This window comes from Fistularia commersonii, chromosome 3, assembly GCF_037954325.1.
Source record: "Fistularia commersonii isolate RoL2024-O1a breed Wild chromosome 3, RoL_Fcom_v1.0, whole genome shotgun sequence".
Taxonomy (NCBI): Eukaryota; Metazoa; Chordata; class Actinopteri; order Syngnathiformes; family Fistulariidae; genus Fistularia; species Fistularia commersonii.
Window position 1 is genome coordinate 20,577,283 of NC_141286.1, and position 17,541 is coordinate 20,594,823.

General features: G+C 37.0%; 2 protein-coding genes across 23 annotated transcripts in view; both read right to left on the minus strand.

Moving 5' to 3' along the window:
* The window catches only part of madd (MAP-kinase activating death domain), a 53,217-nt gene extending 52,332 nt beyond the window's left edge, over positions 1 to 885 (minus strand). For 8 of the 19 annotated variants that reach the window (XM_086144035.1, XM_086144022.1, XM_086144025.1 and 5 more), the window contains exon 1: positions 433 to 884. The gene's annotated coding sequence lies outside the window, so the exon portion shown is untranslated. Of the gene's footprint in view, positions 1 to 432 lie in introns of all 19 variants that reach the window. The other 11 variants (XM_086144039.1, XM_086144038.1, XM_086144036.1 and 8 more) reach the window with 3 other exon arrangements.
* A 1,523-nt stretch (positions 886 to 2,408) lies between these two features.
* On the minus strand, positions 2,409 to 17,032 carry nr1h3 (nuclear receptor subfamily 1, group H, member 3). Of its 4 annotated transcripts, none has more exons than XM_086144045.1 (13): positions 16,906 to 17,006; positions 15,989 to 16,170; positions 13,861 to 14,066; positions 12,610 to 12,650; positions 10,607 to 10,689; positions 9,932 to 10,174; positions 8,440 to 8,706; positions 8,086 to 8,288; positions 7,527 to 7,706; positions 7,197 to 7,296; positions 6,731 to 6,844; positions 6,447 to 6,541; positions 2,409 to 6,248 (listed from the first exon to the last, which is right to left on the minus strand). In XM_086144045.1, the coding sequence occupies exons 5-13, from the start codon at positions 10,647 to 10,649 to the stop codon at positions 6,102 to 6,104; spliced, it is 1,392 nt and encodes a 463-aa protein (XP_086000171.1). In that variant the 5' UTR covers positions 10,650 to 10,689; positions 12,610 to 12,650; positions 13,861 to 14,066; positions 15,989 to 16,170; positions 16,906 to 17,006; the 3' UTR covers positions 2,409 to 6,101. The 4 variants fall into 4 exon arrangements, with proteins under 4 accessions (XP_086000171.1, XP_086000169.1, XP_086000168.1 ...); XM_086144043.1 differs by having other exon boundaries at positions 15,952 to 16,170; XM_086144042.1 differs by lacking the exon at positions 15,989 to 16,170 and having other exon boundaries at positions 16,906 to 17,032.
* Between the last annotated feature and the right edge of the window lie 509 nt (positions 17,033 to 17,541).

The following is a 17,541-nucleotide window of genomic DNA, read 5'->3' on the forward strand; positions in this document are numbered from 1 at the left end:
ATTAGACAAAGTAATTGTGGGGATTTAAGTGGCGACGTGGAGGAGTGCATAACGTTAACACAAATTGGTTTAAGCTGTGCAAAAATCTCCTGACAGATCATATAGAGGCAGCCGTGCAGCTTGTAAATATGTCAACAACTGCATGAAGAAAGGTAAAATAATGCATTTAAGACAACCTGACAGGCCGTGGATGGTCCTTTATGTTCACCTCGGCTACGCATTCCGTCACCTCCCCTCTACTAGCTTTATGGTTTCCTACGTCACGGTGGGATTAGCTAGCTAGCTGCTAATAGTAGCTAAACCGTTTATCTCCGAAACAACATTTTAAGAAATTTGACATAGAGAACGGCATCAATAAAACAGTCATACACGCAACACGAATGCGTTTGGGGTGTTATAACAGCACGGCGCCAACGTTAAGAACATCCATACCTGCTTGGTATTAGCCAGTTAGCTGCTAAAAGTCGTCGCGAAGCCAGCAGCTGATGACGGCCTGGGTGGTGAGTGCCCTCCTCGGTCACATAGCGGGAGGGCCAGCGTTGTGTGTCCGAATCCAGCCTTCCGTCTGCGAACGACGGTAAATGGTTGGGACCATTGGGTACCGACGACGGCCGGGAAAAAAAAGGCTAGCTTCTATGACTGGCCGGTCACGAGCATGACGATATGATGAACTGATGCGAAATGCGGGTCCGCCTCCCTGCTCAGTTAATTTCAACCTGCCTTCACAACATCCTCCTCATCATCCGCCTGCAAGGAGTTCCGCATACTGAGGGATTGATTCAGCGGAAGCGACGAACGAGCACCGCGGAGGGACCTCCGGGCTCGATCCAGAAACCCGGTAGTGCGAGGTGGCTCTTCGATCTTACCAGCCTTGAAACCGATTGCAGGATTTTCAACGTGTAAGAAAGGAATCATGTAGCTTTTTGCGTGAATAAGACCACCACCCGTATTTCGTGCAACAAACATATCCATTTCAAGTAATAATTGTGAAATCCACTGAAATTCTATATTTTCATATCTACAAAAAAACTAGGGATTTTCTTTTTCATAAGACTAGACTTACAGTCACCTTTATTTGCAGTGGAAAGCAGATGCAAGCAACGTGACCCCTGCAAAAAATGCCTTTCATAATTCAATCCTATTTTAAATTACATTATCTTTTTTGGAATGATCTAGAGAAACCGAAGTTATTTTGGGTTATTTTTAGATCACTTTATTAGTTTGAAATGTCATTTTCAAGAATATATCGTTTTCTTTACTTGTTTGTTATTAATGAATCATTAGATCAAGGTCAATGTATTATTTGAGCGTTTTTCCATGGTAAATATGTGGGACATTGACAGTATTTGCAAAAGGATACATATCATCATTACTCATGAATGTTCTCCTACAGTTTCAGTTTTTCCATATACAAATTGACACATTTAGGAATTCAAAAAAACAGTTAATAACATTTTGTGCTGAGGATTCTTATATATTGATTTAAGAAAAAAAATCTTTCAGCCAGTCTTTGATAGCTCTGTACAGAAGAAGCATATTTGATGGTAATTACTAGGGAAAAATGTACTGTCATGATTGCAGTCATTGCCATATCCATCAGTTTTGAACGGTCGTAGTTCTGTGTTTTCTTGACAAGATATAATGGTATATTTTGGAGGACTTGAATACTTTTTCAACCATTTTCAGTATGAAAAAATCAGTGAAAGAACAAAATCATCTAAATACAGTGTTGACTGATTACCAAATGATTTCTCAGACACAAATACCTCTGCATCGCAAGTGTATTTATAGGGAAAATTGTGATGCAAGTCAATCTAGTTGTTTTAAATGGTCAGCTTCCTAATTTATTTAAAGGCCCTCTGGTGGCTAATGTTGTTGCTACAAGTTATATCATCATTTCCCAGTAACAGAACTGGCACCCGGTTATAAGCCCCTCCTCAAAGTGTGCACTTAAGGAATATGGGCAAAGCATAACTGTACTAACTTTGCATTGTCACATTTTATATCCAATCACAATGTAAATCCGAATTGTCAGTAGGTCTGGATGTGACGGTGGAGGGTTGTAAGTTTCATTATGTTGCCCTTCTATTGGCAGGCGACCCTCCCAGGGTCAATCAGTCTCTTGCTAAAGGCCTGCTGGTATTGCTTCCGGAACCCCTGTGCCACTGTGTGCAGGATAAGCAAAATAGATAATAAATGAATGTATAAAGCCCCAAACAAGAACTAACAAAGCTTGTATTTCACATGTTGTAAGTCATTGCAGTAGTAAAGAACATACTTTGTTAATTTATAAATTGTAAGTCTAAATGTTGCAAACTACTTTATGAAACCTCACGGCAAAGCACCAATTGAGTACGCAGGTGTAGTTCCTCTCTGACTTATGAACATTCACATGACTTGAGTCCAAGCACATTCGCTCTAGTTTTAATTTACTGTACATATAAAACAGAAGATTTTCAGGAGTTACAAGTATTAAAATAGATTTCTATGTATCTGTCATGTTTACATTATCACCCTTAACACACAGAGCAATTGAGTGAGATCAGAGATGACAATTTATATACAGAAGGAAAAGAATACATGCAGCAAGTACATTCAGCTAAACACGAAGGTTTTTTTTTACTGCGTACTTGTCAACTAGAATACAGGAAACCATGTTAAAACAATTTCACTTCCATTACATTCGATTTATGCATTGACCTGACTAGATATTGCAGTGGTTACATGTCGATGTATAAGTTAGTGACGCCTCTACAAGCGCAAAACTAACAGCAACCTCACATCTCATGGCAGAGCAACCCCCACTCCCAACCCCAAAAACTTTTGAAATTGTACAGCAAACTCACAATGCTGCTTGTTCAATAACTATTCTATTTCATTCTTTCATTCATTGATACATAATTCCTGAACACCATTAAAGCATTCACTACAGGGGTAGAAAATAAGTGCATTTTACCAAAAAGAGGGAAAAAATAAATCATGAGATGTTAATTAAAATTCAAAAAACCTAAAGATGGAAATTATTCCTTTGTCTTTAATAAAACATATTTACTTGCTCCCCTGATGGTATAAATGCTGAGACATTTTCTTTTTTTGGAAAAAAGAAACATTTGGATTAGGTGAGGTGGTATACCTAAATACTGATCTTACAACATCAAGGCATTTGCACATTATGCAGAGGGTGGTGGAACATTTGATATAATTGCACAGAGGCTCACTTTCCTTTCCTTATCTAAAGTTAATTTAGGGTAAAATAAAATTGCTTGATTAAAGACAAATCAGGCGGTTTCAACTTTTTTTTTTTTTTTTTTTTAAAGTTGTGTACTTTTTGGAAAACTTCTTAACATACATGTGTGCAGTCAAATGCATCTACTTTAACGAAAAGGTCAAAATAGATTAACTCATTTTATTACTCTTGTATACTCCTGTATGACCTTAAGCTTTAAATTCAGACCTTCTTGCCTTGTGAGATAGATAAGGATAAAATAGACCTTTTCCCATTTTTTACATGCAGTGCTAAATAAAAGAAAAATAATTTTGTGACTTCCATTTGGGGATCCAGCTACTGTGTGCTGTCTTGCTTCCAGGTCAATCTAAATAGAACAGAGCCATTGTGTGTGACTTGAAAGATCTGCATGTCAAAAGCACATGTGTGAGGAAAAAGGTCAACAGATTCCTTTTGGGCAATCGTAACAACAGAGTCATGCATGCATGTACTGCAACAAATAGTGCGCAAAATGCAGTAAATTAATATCGTAATATTCAGGCAATGCTTGTGGACAATATCAACTTGGGTATTGGAAATCCTGTGTCACGCAAAGATATAGACAAAGCAAGGTGCCTCCATGGCATTAAGATTTCTTTGAATCTAGATTTTCATTTGTTTTTATTTGCAGTTAGACATTTTAGAGGATATCATTGAAATCTTAAAGGGTAACTGATTAAAAAAAGCAAATTAAATTTGCTGTAACTGCAACCAGGATATTGACAGAAAAGGCATCACTTTTATAGCAGGGCAGAGGAACAAAAGTCACTGATATCATATGGTATTCCATATGAACCAATATCCTGTTCATACCCATGCATCATTTCTGATGAAAAAAGCAAAAGAAAATTAAAATAAAAATAACAGCATTATCCACTAGGTAAAATTGAACAGAGCATTATGAAATCAGACCTTCTAGCTCATTTTATAGAATGGTTCCACAAATGCCAGTCACTAGGACTTGTATTCATGAATCACAATTCTAATTTATCTTTGAGGGTGAACTTGTAAATTCTAAGCATCTCAAAAAAGGGAGAAAAGATCTGAAAAAATGACTTCAGCTTATTCTGGTAAGCCGAGTAGTTTTGGTGGGGATGGTGATGAAAGAAAGTAAACAGTAGTCTATGGTTATGTAAATGTAGTGGTGCTTCCTGGAAACGGCAGCAAGGTCAACTAAATGAAGTAGGTATAATTTCAAAGGTAGATCTGTCATTTCTATCCCAACCAACAGATATCATTAATGGAAAGGCTGAGCATATTAATTTACAGTGACGCCAATAATAGCTTTAAATGAGGGGGGGGGCAAGAAGAATTGTGTGTAAATATAGCAATGTCAGTATCCCTGTAGATATGAAGTTAGTTTTAAATGGTTTCATTCTGCCATCCACAAACCAGATTTGGTTACTGGAATAAAAATTAAAACGTTTGACCACTTAAAGCAGCTGGTGTTGAGTGTCTGGTCGAGAAAAAAAGAATATGTGATAGATCTTCAGTTCAAGTTAGTTTTTCCTGGAGCACATTCCACTATAGATTTTCTTCAGTCATCAAATCTAATGACAATATAAAAGCTGAAATCTCGACATCTTGCCTTGAGTAGATCTACAAGTAAACATGTCTCACTCTTGGGGGGCGGTGTGGCGCAGGAGGTAAAGCAATGGTCTTTGGAACCTGACATTCCTGGTTTGACTCCCGATTCCTCCTAGTGTGTCGAAGTGCTGTTGAGCAAGACACTAAACCCCTAACTGCTATCAATTCTCATTTAAAAATAGTCTTATAACATGACTGTGAGCATGTTAGAGACAGTCCTAATCTTGCTTTAAAAATACAACTTTTTCAATACGGTTTTTTTATTCATTTAAATGGAGGGTCAAAGATTTTAAGCATTATTTAATTGATCTGAAACATCAGTACCACACATTCTGAAGTAACAGTGTTATGTAGAAACAACAACAAAAAAAATAAATTGTCACAACACCATTTCCTGAAAATGAGGGCGCTGTGCCAGTAACACAACCGTTATACCTTTTAGATCAATAGTATTTGATTGTACATTACTGTTGTGCACTGCATATATGTTTCTTGTGAAAATAAATATACAATTTACGAAAAAGTCTGCAGGCATCTAGAAAATGACCAAAATGGTTCCTTTTGCACTTGGAAGTCAAATAAACTAACACAAATTAATTAAGGATGCCTCTAATTCACATTTCTTTACCTGAGCAACTAAACCAACCAATAGATTTATCCAGAACACAATGCACACTTTTAAGTTCCCATATGATGATGCACAATTCAAACCAGATGGCCAACCATATCCCCCAAAATCTCTGAGGTGAACAACTAGTCAGCTCAAGCCCCAATCCAGAGGTTGCAAGACTGCTAGGAAAATTAACTTCCAATGCATGGTAAGCTGCATTTCCTTACTTGAGACACTGATAGCAAAGATCTGCTCAGAGCCTTCGGGTAAAAATGTTAGAAGACAATGCACCCCCGATAGATACTGAAATAACTTTCTATTGTAAAATTAGAGATAGCTGGCTGAACGCAGGTGGTGACATTTAACGTCTCCAAAATCCTGCCACCAGAATCCGCCAGAGAATGAGGAACAAAGGCTCAAAGAAACATGTTTTTCTTGCTGAACACAAACCCATATTAGGAGTGTGTTTTTAGAGCAAAGGGCAACAAAGTTTTCCTTCCGACTTCCCAAAGAAACGAAGAAAAAAAACAAAAAAACAAACTCAATTCTGGAATCAATCCATGACCAGAAAACAGTCTTTGATCCTGCTAAGATGTCTCAAGCTTGTAAAAGCCACGGAGTGTGACATCAAGACTCCAGTCACTCATTGACATCCCAAATTTCAGACAGCAATGGGGGAAGCTTCTTATCCTGGAGGCGAAGGGCAAAAACCTGCTCTGAGTGGACACTACTGAGTGTGCGAAGGCTCACTAGCTTCATCAGCATACGGGGAAACATCAGGTGATCCTGGGAAAACAATGTAAACTTTACTTGAGGGGGAAAAAAAAGTTCAAATAAAACATATGAACAATCATTCTCCTTGTACAAGTTATAGCCCCAATCCCAATCAAACAGAAAAACAGGCCTTGAACTAATGTCCTTATGATTGACAAAGACCAGGTCATGGTGACATACCCTTTGCTACCTAAACCAGTGGAAACTTACATTTGGTCTTTTAATCATGATGTAAGAGCGCAGCGCGTCCACATACGGTTGTTGAAGCCTCTCCACAAGATCATGATCCTGCACGTTTGGTCGGTCTAAGCAGGGTTTTGACAACACAAAACAATCTTGAAACTTACAGTATGAAAGGTAAATGTGATTTATGGTGTCTTAAACCAAAACGACAAACATCTTGCAATTACAAACTGTTTTAAGAATGGTTTCGTTGAGTGCTAAGTGAACTGAATTTACTGGATGATTCCTTTTTTCAGATTCTTCAAACTGACCTGCTGAGAATATGTTGATGGCAATGAGCAGGGCATATTCAGCCTCATCCAGCTGCAAGTCATTCATTCCTTTTGAAAACTCAAAGATGGGGTTGATGAATTCAAACTGAAGGCCTGAGGAGGAGAGAGGGACAAAGAACACAGGAAATCACTATAATGAAACAAATTGGATGCTTGGTAGTAAATATTAATTTTCTGCAAAATTATGGATTACTATTTTAAAGCTAATAAATCTCTTCGTGTCAAGTACTTTTTACTTTGATAAAAAAACAAAACAAAACAAAACCTGTTGCATCTGAAATGAGACAATGTAATTTTAACAAGCAACAATTGTTTAGGAAAAATATTAACAGTTTATATTGGGGGTCTGTGACTTTTTGAAGACAAAACATGCATAACAGCATTCTCTACTCATAGTATTGTTATTACTCATATACTCTATCTTCCATTTACAGTTGAAATGTACCTGCTTTTGCAAAATCTTCCTTATTATAGCTAAAATCCTTCAGAAATGTAATGCTCTCAATGGCTGGGTTGTATCGCCGAGATGTTTCAAGCAGCATAATCTGATGGAGACAAAAACATCCTTGTGAGTAGAATGTTAAACACACAGACACACAAAAGTTTTATGTGCACAGATTTCTACAACAACCTTACTGAGGAGCTAGGGGTGGCAAGGACCGAAACTCAATTTGTATCGGGAAAATTAAAGAGAAAAAGATAATTCTAGTTTTGAACCAGAAATGATGCAATAAAAAAAATGCAGTAAATGAACAGGTATTAAAACATAACAAACTTCTATGGTTGATGTCTTCAGCAGTGCAATCTGGTCCTCCCTTGTGAGCTCAAGGAATCCTGGAAGTTGCTTTGCAAAATCCACTATCTCCTGGACTGACATGATAGCTAGTTCAGTGAAGTGAGCGAAGCGCTGCTGACGCACTTCCCTATTCTGGAGATCTTGATTCTGTGGCCACGGCTGTAGAATGCATATCCAGAAAGAAAAAGTAACTGTTTATGACTGAGTATATATCAATACATGTAAATTAAAAGTTTGACAGGACAGGTGAAAGTTAATGATGATCAATTTAATATCAGCAAATCACATTTATAAGAAATATAAAGTAAATGCTTATGAACCACAACACTGTTTAATATTAACATTTTAATTCCAGTTACTGACAATGCCAAAAAAATCCTTCTGTTTCTGTCAAATTCATATTCATTTTTAATTCAAACATTTTAAGCCACAGGAAGAGCAGATTTGTTTCAAATGTTGCTGACAGACATATCTTGAAGTCATCCCTTAGTCTGACATTAAGATAGCCTGTAAACTTTCCTGTGAGATATTCACTTACTGTCACTTTTGGTCGGTCTAGGAAGGATCTCTTGTTGCATTGCTTCTGCATGGCCACCAACTTCTCAATCATCTCCTGCTGTTGTGGATCCAGTGCAGCTGCTTCCTGTGGGGGGCTGGGGGTAGCGACGGTGGATGAGCGAGCACTTTCCTCCTCCTGCTTTTTCATCTTCTTAAGTCTGATTTGCTCCTCGGAAAGCACACCTAATCAGAGAAATACTGTCCAACTTAGCAAACTTATTTGGTGAACCCTTGCATTTTATTTGTTTTTTTTCCTTTGGGCTGTCAACCACACCAAAATTATTTGAATCCCAATTTTATCAAGCTAAAATATACACAAAAAAATTACACTCACACTGCTCTAGCATGCCTGCCTCCCGACACTTGCGCAGACGACACTGCTGGCACTTGCGGCGCATGTACATATCCATCTCACAGCGTCCATTGTTCTTGCAGGAGTACTGGGCACTTTTAATAACACTGCGTCGAAAGAAACCTTTGCAACCTTCGCAGCTTAGCACATTGTAGTGGAAACCAGAGGCCTTGTCACCACAAACACTGCACACCTCATTACCTAACATCTTCGGAGCAGGTCCCTTTTTCCTCTTCACTGGTTGACCGTCTATACACACAAATAAAGAAGCAATGAATCACATTGAGCTCATCCATAACACATTAAGTTTTGGAAGTTTGAACTAAACATACATTGTGGATGTTAAAAAAAAAAAAAAAGAAGAAAAAATTACATGCCATTATCCAGACAAAAATTTGGATGTCTTAAAAAAATAAAATAAAATAAAACTGCCCAGAATAATGTACATACAGCATGTAGGTAAAATACTTGAAAATTGCAGACGCAGGAAAAAGTGGTAATGCATATTGAGAGGAGGAAAAATTCAGTTTCATTATATTTCACTTTACCTTCTGTCAGCCCTTAATTTTACACAACAACATTAACTTATAACTTTGGGGAAAAAAAAAAAATTATGCAATTTTAAAACTATGAAAGTGGGTGACATATAAATTATTCTGGTATTTCCCCACTGTGTCCTTACCCTCATCAAAAGCTGAAGAATGAATATAAACTACTACTAGCTGCAAGTATGATGTAAAATGAAATAATGACTGTACAGTTTTTGATCAAGTATCATTTTATATCAATTTATTTATTTTATTTAAGTGCATAAAACAGCAGCTGTCCACACAACAGTGCTACCAAGAGGGCAGAGCACAGAATAAGGCCCACTGACTGACTTCCACACATTACTGTGAAGCATGAAGATGTGTCCAGGAGCAGTATTATTTTTATTATATACATTTCACGCACACACACACGCACACACACACAGCAAACATGGTTAATGTGGGAATGGAAATTAGCCTCTTAATTTTTGTTTTCTTTTTCAGGGTTACAAGAGAGGGAACATGACATCAGCTGGGATTTTACATGTAGAAAACTGATACAGGGAACATCATCTCTCATGGACTATACATTCCAGTTATGGGTCAACCTTTATCCTTTCTGTCAGTCACTGTAGCTGGAATATTTCAAAATCGTCCAGTTTTTGAAGCTCCTGTATTGTTTTGATTTGCAGCACATGAACCGCAGGTGGGAAAGTACAAGATGCATAATATTTAAGGATGGAAGAGGGAAATGTATTTTGTAAATAGTATGACACAAACCTGTCCTTGTATATTGTCCCACTAATTCGATCTATTTGTCAGTGTTGATTTACTAAATTCAACTGGAAAAACATATTCTTACACAAACTAAATCAAAATTTAATGGCTTGGTTCCATGGTTCAGTAAATTAGCATTCAAGAGCATTTTTAAGGGAATATCTCACCAATATTGGCGGATGAGTCGCCTGCTGCTGGATCAAGCTTGATGTCATGTGGTTCTACTGGCACAGGGCTGCTCATCTCAGTCAGTGAAGGGCCGTTATGTGGCGGGGCAGGTAATTCATCTGGCTGCGAGAGGTCAGCCAGAGTAAGCAGGCTTTCATGCTTCATCGTGTTGCCTCCGCTCTTCTCCTCAACCATGCAGTCCAGCTGCAGCTCTGCAGTCCTGTCAAATGCCTTACTCTCATCTGACAAGGAAGACAAAACCATATTCATTCATCTACGAAACAACTGTAAACTGGTCTAAAATAAAATACGCTCTAATGGATTCACTCTAGTTGGCAATGAAAAGTGATACTGCAAATGCATATACTAGAACTTATCACATAAAAACATTATAGAGTAAAAGGATCAGGCTAGATGCCTAAATAAGAAGCCATTCGTCAGTATAAGCCTGATGTTTATAGAGATAGCTCAACATAAAACTGACACACTCTGGGGGGTACTTCAAGCAAGGGTTTAAAACAACTCAAACTACCTCAGCTCTTTGGAAAAACTAACAAAGAGTGGTGTACAATTCTTATTGTATAATTGACAGTAGATGAAAGGCTGAAAAAATGATTATTTGCTGAACTGTTTATTCAGACTAGACCACACTCACACAGACACTTTCCCCTTACCATGACCAACATCTGGGATATCAGTCACAGACAGCGTGGACATCTTCTGCACAGCAGCTTGTCATTACGAAATCAACATTTACCTGTGCAAAACAAAGAAACTCTATCATGAGTACAACTGATCAAAGGACTGTGCATGAGATTGTGTTTTGTTAAAGAACAGTCTTCATGGTGTCAATGTGCAGTTGTTGTCGAAGGACCTACAATTTATTTACTGGGTGGTAAGACATTGGAGCCTGCACTGAAACAAGACAAGAAACACCGTATGTTGCAGTCCAAACTATTAACACTTAAAATTGTAGGTAAGTTACTTGACCCCAAATAAAAGGATTTCCCTGCCATTCAAGAACCTTCACATTAAGCTGCTTGGTGCCTCCCTGAGGAGCCCTGTTACTATCGAAAAACTCCAGTAGAACTCAAGCCTTTAATGTTAGAAAACCTTCACTGTTATTCTTTTTTTAACTTTAGTGCTTCAATGTGGATTTGTTCCTCAATACTCACACGAAATGTCCTGTACCAAACTAAATGTAATAAACAATTGATGAGTGAATGAGAATGCTTTCTGTTTTGTATATTCCGACCTATTCAGGACTTTTAAGATCAACACAAAGAGAGGCTTCTCATCATTAACTTGCAAGTGACATGGCAGCTGTTTCTCTAGAGCTCCACAAGGACTGGGCTCACCCCAATGAAAATGTATCCAGTGTTTGATTTCATAAAGTGCAATATGGGAAATGCAAAATGATTTTTTCTGACTTTTTTACAGTGTATGAGGAATGAATGTATGTTATATGAATCAAAAACAAGCTAAATAACCCTGGATTCTAGATGGATAAAATTCAGGTTTGGCTATTTAAATTCCACTGAAGGGTTGTCTGAGGAGAGGGCTGTCTTTTCTGTCTTTAGATTAGGATTTAGAGGAAACGTGTTGTGGCGTCAACTCCAACAGGGTTAGGTATGACATCATATATTTCTATATCTAGGAGGGTGTAGAGTGGTTGATGTGGTTAATGAAAAAATTAGTCAAAGAAAAAAAAAACAAATGGTGTTCTTTGAGGGGGAAACAGAAAAATATAACATCTTGGTATTTTTGTACAGGAAATTGAGCACGCAGTAAAAGCAGAAACGAAAATTTGTCACATGCCACTTTGGGATGCATTTCAGGAAACTGATTCAGCAGACACATGTGCCTTTTTTGGTCCTTGAAAAAAAAAAACTTCAATGTAGTTGACTTAAATTTTCAAGTTATTAACTTTATCATGAAGAGATTTGTCCACATAAATGTGGCCAACCCCTTATTTTGTTCACATATGATTAGTCATCTTTCATGTGAAATGCCATAGCAATGAGAAATTAATCTTAACATAATTTAGAATATAATTACTGTGCTGAGCATTAACCGATACTGGACAGAATTAAATAAATATTCACACACTATTTTTTCACAAATTCACAAAGGAAAATCCCTGAGGGGAACAGCCAAAAGGAAAAGTAGAAGATTTCTCCTACAACAACAATTATCAATGGACTCCACATGACACGAGAAAAGTCGATAAAATCAAAATGTAACTACCGTTCAATATCTAAAGGTATAAAAAAAAAAAAACTAAGAAAACAAAAAACACAAATGTGTCAATTACCCCAATGAACTAGTTATGTCATACAATAAATCCATGGCTATTGATAATGTATAGCCAGGAATTAAATGAAAATATATTTTAGAGATGTTTTATTTTTATCTATACATTCTATATATTAATGTATCTAATGTAAGTGGATGTGCTATCAGCTGTACAGCTCAGACTATTTAGCCATTTTTGGGATCTGTTCTTTAACTGAGCTGATGGTCTTGACACAGAGGTTGCAGTCTACTGTCCAGACTGAAAATGAAATATGGAAAAACTGAACAGACATGTCTTCTTCAAGTCTTGTTCTACACTTGAAACAGCATGCCAACATCTGTATGTATGTTGTCAGTTAAAAAAAAACATGAAGGTTCTCACTTTTTCCAAGATGTCATCTTCTTTGCCTCCCCAAAGGATCTCTGGTTTTGACAAGACAAGCACAAGTTATAAGAACAATAATGTTCTACTCAGAAGAAGGGCTGAGAAGAGATGAGGCTTTACTTGATATGCAACTTGGGGTTAGTTCTGTGACTTGGTATTCTAATAATAATTCCATAAAGGATAACTTTATGTATGTTTTACAGAAGATGTGATCTTTTATGCTTTTCAGGGGATTATGGCATAGTGAACAACGAATTGTTGCACGGTGACCAAATAGGTTTTGTGATATCAGCAACTTTATATGAACAAATTAATCTGAGTCCATGTTGACATTTATACAAAATGTTAACATGAATACACCTGTATGCACAGACCCAAATGGTAAGACTTGTCACTGTAAGCTATCAACAGGGAGAGCCTAATGAAAGGACAAGGCTACCTTGACAAAATTCTAAAGCTATGGGAGAAAATGAGGAGTAATAAAAATATAGAAAAGGATAGCTTATGATTCGTGAATATGTACAAAACCTGTCAGTCTCGCTAAGACAGTGCATACAAGTGAATGTATAAAACATATAACACAACAGGATATAACTATGGAGAATTAGCCAAGGAACCGCATTCCCAGAATACTCAGTAAATATGTTTGTTTTTTTTTGTTTTTAAGTACTGGCCGTCTGCGCAAAAGCTAATATTGGTATGACCAGCGAGACTGTCACACTGATGACACACAACCCAGTACAATTACATATCTCTGATCAGGGTTTGTGTAACAAATTGAGAATACAAAAGCTCCAAGGAAAGTACACATTTGTAGCAACAGTTGATGTCACAACCATCATTTTCCAAGAAAGGCTGATAAAGGCTGTATATACGAAAGCAGTAGAGCAGTCATTATTCAATTTTTTACAGTAAAAGATTCAATTCTTCACTCAGGGAGTCATTAAGGGATCCCCTATTGCTTAATAGCAAGTGCAGCTCCATATGCTGCATACTGAGAAAAAGAATGTTTATGTTTATCACTATAAAGTCAGCATTGGATAGAATCCTTACATAAAAAAACTAAACATTAGAAAATTCTTCATGGTACAAAAATCCTAAAATTCCAAAGTAAATAAACTTACACAACAAATTGCAATGAAAACACACATTTTGATCAAACAATGTGGTGTTTTTTCCCACATCTTAAAAACAGCAAGACAAAGGGCGATACTTAAGTACACAGTGACAAGCAAGAAGTGACCTTACCTCTGACGTTGATGTCTTATTTAATCACTTATTCATCTCACATTGAGTCCACAATCACAGCCTGTCAATATCCCTTTGCTGATGGAGGACTTGTTTTACTGATGAGCCTTGAGGATGTCAAAGCCTCTGACTTGGGCTGAAGTTTGCTGGCTCAATATCTTGAAGGCAATGAAGAGGAAAGAAGACTAGTCCCTTCTTACAATGCCCTATGGGAAACAAGTGGGAAAACAGAAAGTGGCCAGGGAGGGTGGAGGCAGGGTGAAAGAGGGAACACAAGAGGTTACTATTGGTCGCTTACATGGCTCTTAAAACCCACAGGGCTGTAATGCACCAGTCCTTTCCTGTTTAAATATGAGCAATCCATTTTATCCAGAGTCACCAAAAGGCAAAAACTAAGGACTCTTTTCTATATTTTCCATGAATGAATTAATAGAACTTATTTAAGTCACATATGCGCACGCCCGGGCACACACGCACGCACAAACCTTGAAAGACTGGCAACACACACGCAATAACCTACAAAACATAACTAGTTATGTGAATACACATAAAAATATATTATGGTCCTCTGATAAAAAAATAAAAACAAAAATCAACTAGTCTACAAAACGTACACTATATTCATTAAAACTCAAAAGGTTGGGTGATGTAGGTTTGCTAAAATTCAAAACAGGTCTTATTCCCATGGAGACAAGATCAATAGGCTAGATGTCATGATGGAAACCATCTTGCATGTTGATATTATATATTATCATGCTATTAAACCCAATAATATGAAGTGGATTTAAAAGGTGAATTAATACTCTTTGGCTACGAAACCTGTCCCCTTTCCCTGTGATCTAAAGTTATACCCACCCTGATCACTATGTTCAGGTCCAATGTCCCCATGCATCTTATCAGTCACCTTTGTTCGTGGGCATGTTTTCATTGACCAGCAGAAATAAATTGAAAGTACCAAAACAAAGGTCTAATACTTGTTAACTATTCAAGAGCAAATTTGTGAGAATAATAGAAAAGCAATTTCAATTTCATCTGATGACTCATCTGAGATTAAATTTATACCCCTAATTCCCATCTCAGTAATGTTTGGAGAAAACAAATATAAAAAAGGTTATTAGACTGAGGTTGTAACCCATACATAACGAAATCTAGTTGAACATTAATATGCATACATATATATATATATATATACACACACACACATACACACACATATATATATATATATATATAGCAATATATGTAACATGAGGAATTCTCCCACGGAAATGGACACAACAGATAAATATGGACAATTTGTGTCTAGCTGTAGCATCTTATGCAGGATGAAGACTAGTGTCTGATTAAGTTTGGTATTCCAAAACAATTCCTGATGGCCCTTCAGTATGTTTTACTCAGACAAAAAGAGTTCGAGCATGTGTGGGGTTGCCACACAGTCATCTGTGACTCTCCATGAGTGATATGATCTCCTGGGTGATAAGGGTCTTGCTTTTTGCCCAAACTTAAGATCACCCCAGTAATTTGTCCAGGAAAATGAGATGGTGAATCCCTATCCTGTGAAATAATGAATGCAGTTTAAACATGTAATACTTAAAGGGCCCTGTTAGTCAGCCCAAATAACACCATTATATTTGAAATTCCATGACTAAACCTTGTAAAAACATACTAGAACTGCAAACTATCAAAACAGGTGTTGTTTAGTCATTGTGCATTCAAGTGAAGATTTAGACTTCACATAACTTATAAGCTAGTGTTTTAAAAAGAATGTTCATTAAACCAAGCCTTATTTGGAACAATTTAGATTTTATAGGGATGCCATCTTTGTCCTTAATTTTCACATGGAAACTTCCTTCAAGACATTTACTAATAAGTCTCCTTTACTGGAAGTAGTACTGGGACACACCCAGTTAGAAATATATGGCACATATGTTCTCAGATGTGCTGACCAGTCAGTAAAACAAATGTCAGCATGCAAATATGGTAAGGCACATCTGAGTGGGAAACTGTCTTTCAAATGATCTCAAGATACCAACGGTGTGAATAGATCTAGTAAGGCGAAAGTAAAAAAAAAAAAAAAACATATAAACATACTCAGCAACATCTTGGTACGAAAGCTACGAGTCATTACTTTCGAGATTTCTCCTCAAGAACATCAAAAGGAAATCAGGTTCCCACAAAGGGTAGGGAGGAAGAAGTTCAGTGTTTCGCAGCCCTGCAGATTATATTCCCCGATGTTTTCATTTCTTCTAAGCGGGGACCTTCGGTCAGGCTGAAGTTGGGCACAGCTGTGCTGAGAATTGTATGAGGTCACTAAAATAATAAAATAATATTAACAATAATAATAACGATAAGTCTCGCAAGAGAATAGCAGATAAGATCGCAAGTGAATCAGATGGTTAGTCTGTACATATTCTAGCAGTATACTTTAGCATGATCATGTGCTTTAACTAGGGAGTCTTTTGTAAGAAGTTAAACTTACAACTTCGCAAATGAAACAAATATAGGGGACTGAGCCTTTGGGCCAATTTCCAAAAAACCTGTGGTCATAATTTAACCCTATCGACTATCCATTGACGTAGTTTCACAACCGTGTGGCATCAACACTTGACAGAAGCTAGTCAAAATTTAAAGCACGATTCTGAGGTTTTAGAGGTGCGACGTGTTTTAAATGTGTTTAGGAATTCATTCAAAGGATTGTATTACGTAAAGATTAGCGGCTAACATCAACATTAGCTTACTTGTAGTAGGACTTGTGTACCACTAAGATGCAACTTCAGATTTTAGTCTATAAACCATTTCGTACCGTGGCTATAGCTTAAGACAGTTATACTCGGCCTAATACACATCAAACACGAGTAGCAAAAGGTAAAGTCTCCAGGTGAGATTAGCTTCATGTTAAATCTAACATTAAACAAGGCCAATATTTCCACGTAAGCCGCCACAGCCGAACGGAACTCCCTTTAACAATTTTAACTCAGCAAAGTTAATGTTACGGACACGACAAACAAATAGAAACATAACAAAAGATAAAGCTGGCAGACTTGCCTTACGGTTGGCGAGTTTCTAGCCCTTTTGTTGAGGTTACTGCTTCTGTTAAGTGTGTGTTTACTGCGGCTTTGACAACCCAAGCTAGCGAACATGCTAGCCATCGTAGTTATGTCATATGACGCTGCGGCCCCGAGTCGCCGCAGGAAGCGATTTTTTTCGACAGCAGGAAACAGACTTCCTTTATGTGATCTATTGCACAGCGATAAATTTCATTTATTAATTCGATTTAGTGTTTTTATAATAAAAAAAATAGGACAAAAACAGAAAAAGCTATACAAAAAGCTGCGTTCCGTGAGGCAATTATAGTTTTAATCCTATAAAATATTTGTTGTTAATCAAAAAAACAACATTAATTGTCCATGTCGGTATAACTGCTGTATATGAAATATTTGGTATCAAAAATGTTACATGCCGAGCAGGTTGCAACAAAAATTTCCACGAAAACACGAGGAATCTATTTTAAGCGGTAAACCCTATTGTACCCATTAGTCAAAATTAAGCAAATTAAACAGTACAGGATATTATTTGTGGGAAAGCTACAAGGTGTTGCAATTGATGTACATTTTATACACTTATACATCTATTTTAAAAGAAACTTGCATGCAATACAGTTGAAATTGCATTATTATTGAA

Coding starts and splice junctions, on each gene's coding strand:
- nr1h3 (XM_086144046.1), bottom strand. CDS start 10,649: ATGTCCACGCTGTCTGTGACTGATATCCCAGATGTTGGTCATG. Junction 7,707..8,085: donor TAGACCGACCAAAAGTGACA/GTAAGTGAATAT, acceptor TGCATTCTACAG/CCGTGGCCACAGAATCAAGA. Junction 7,297..7,526: donor TGAAGACATCAACCATAGAA/GTTTGTTATGTT, acceptor TGTCTCCATCAG/ATTATGCTGCTTGAAACATC.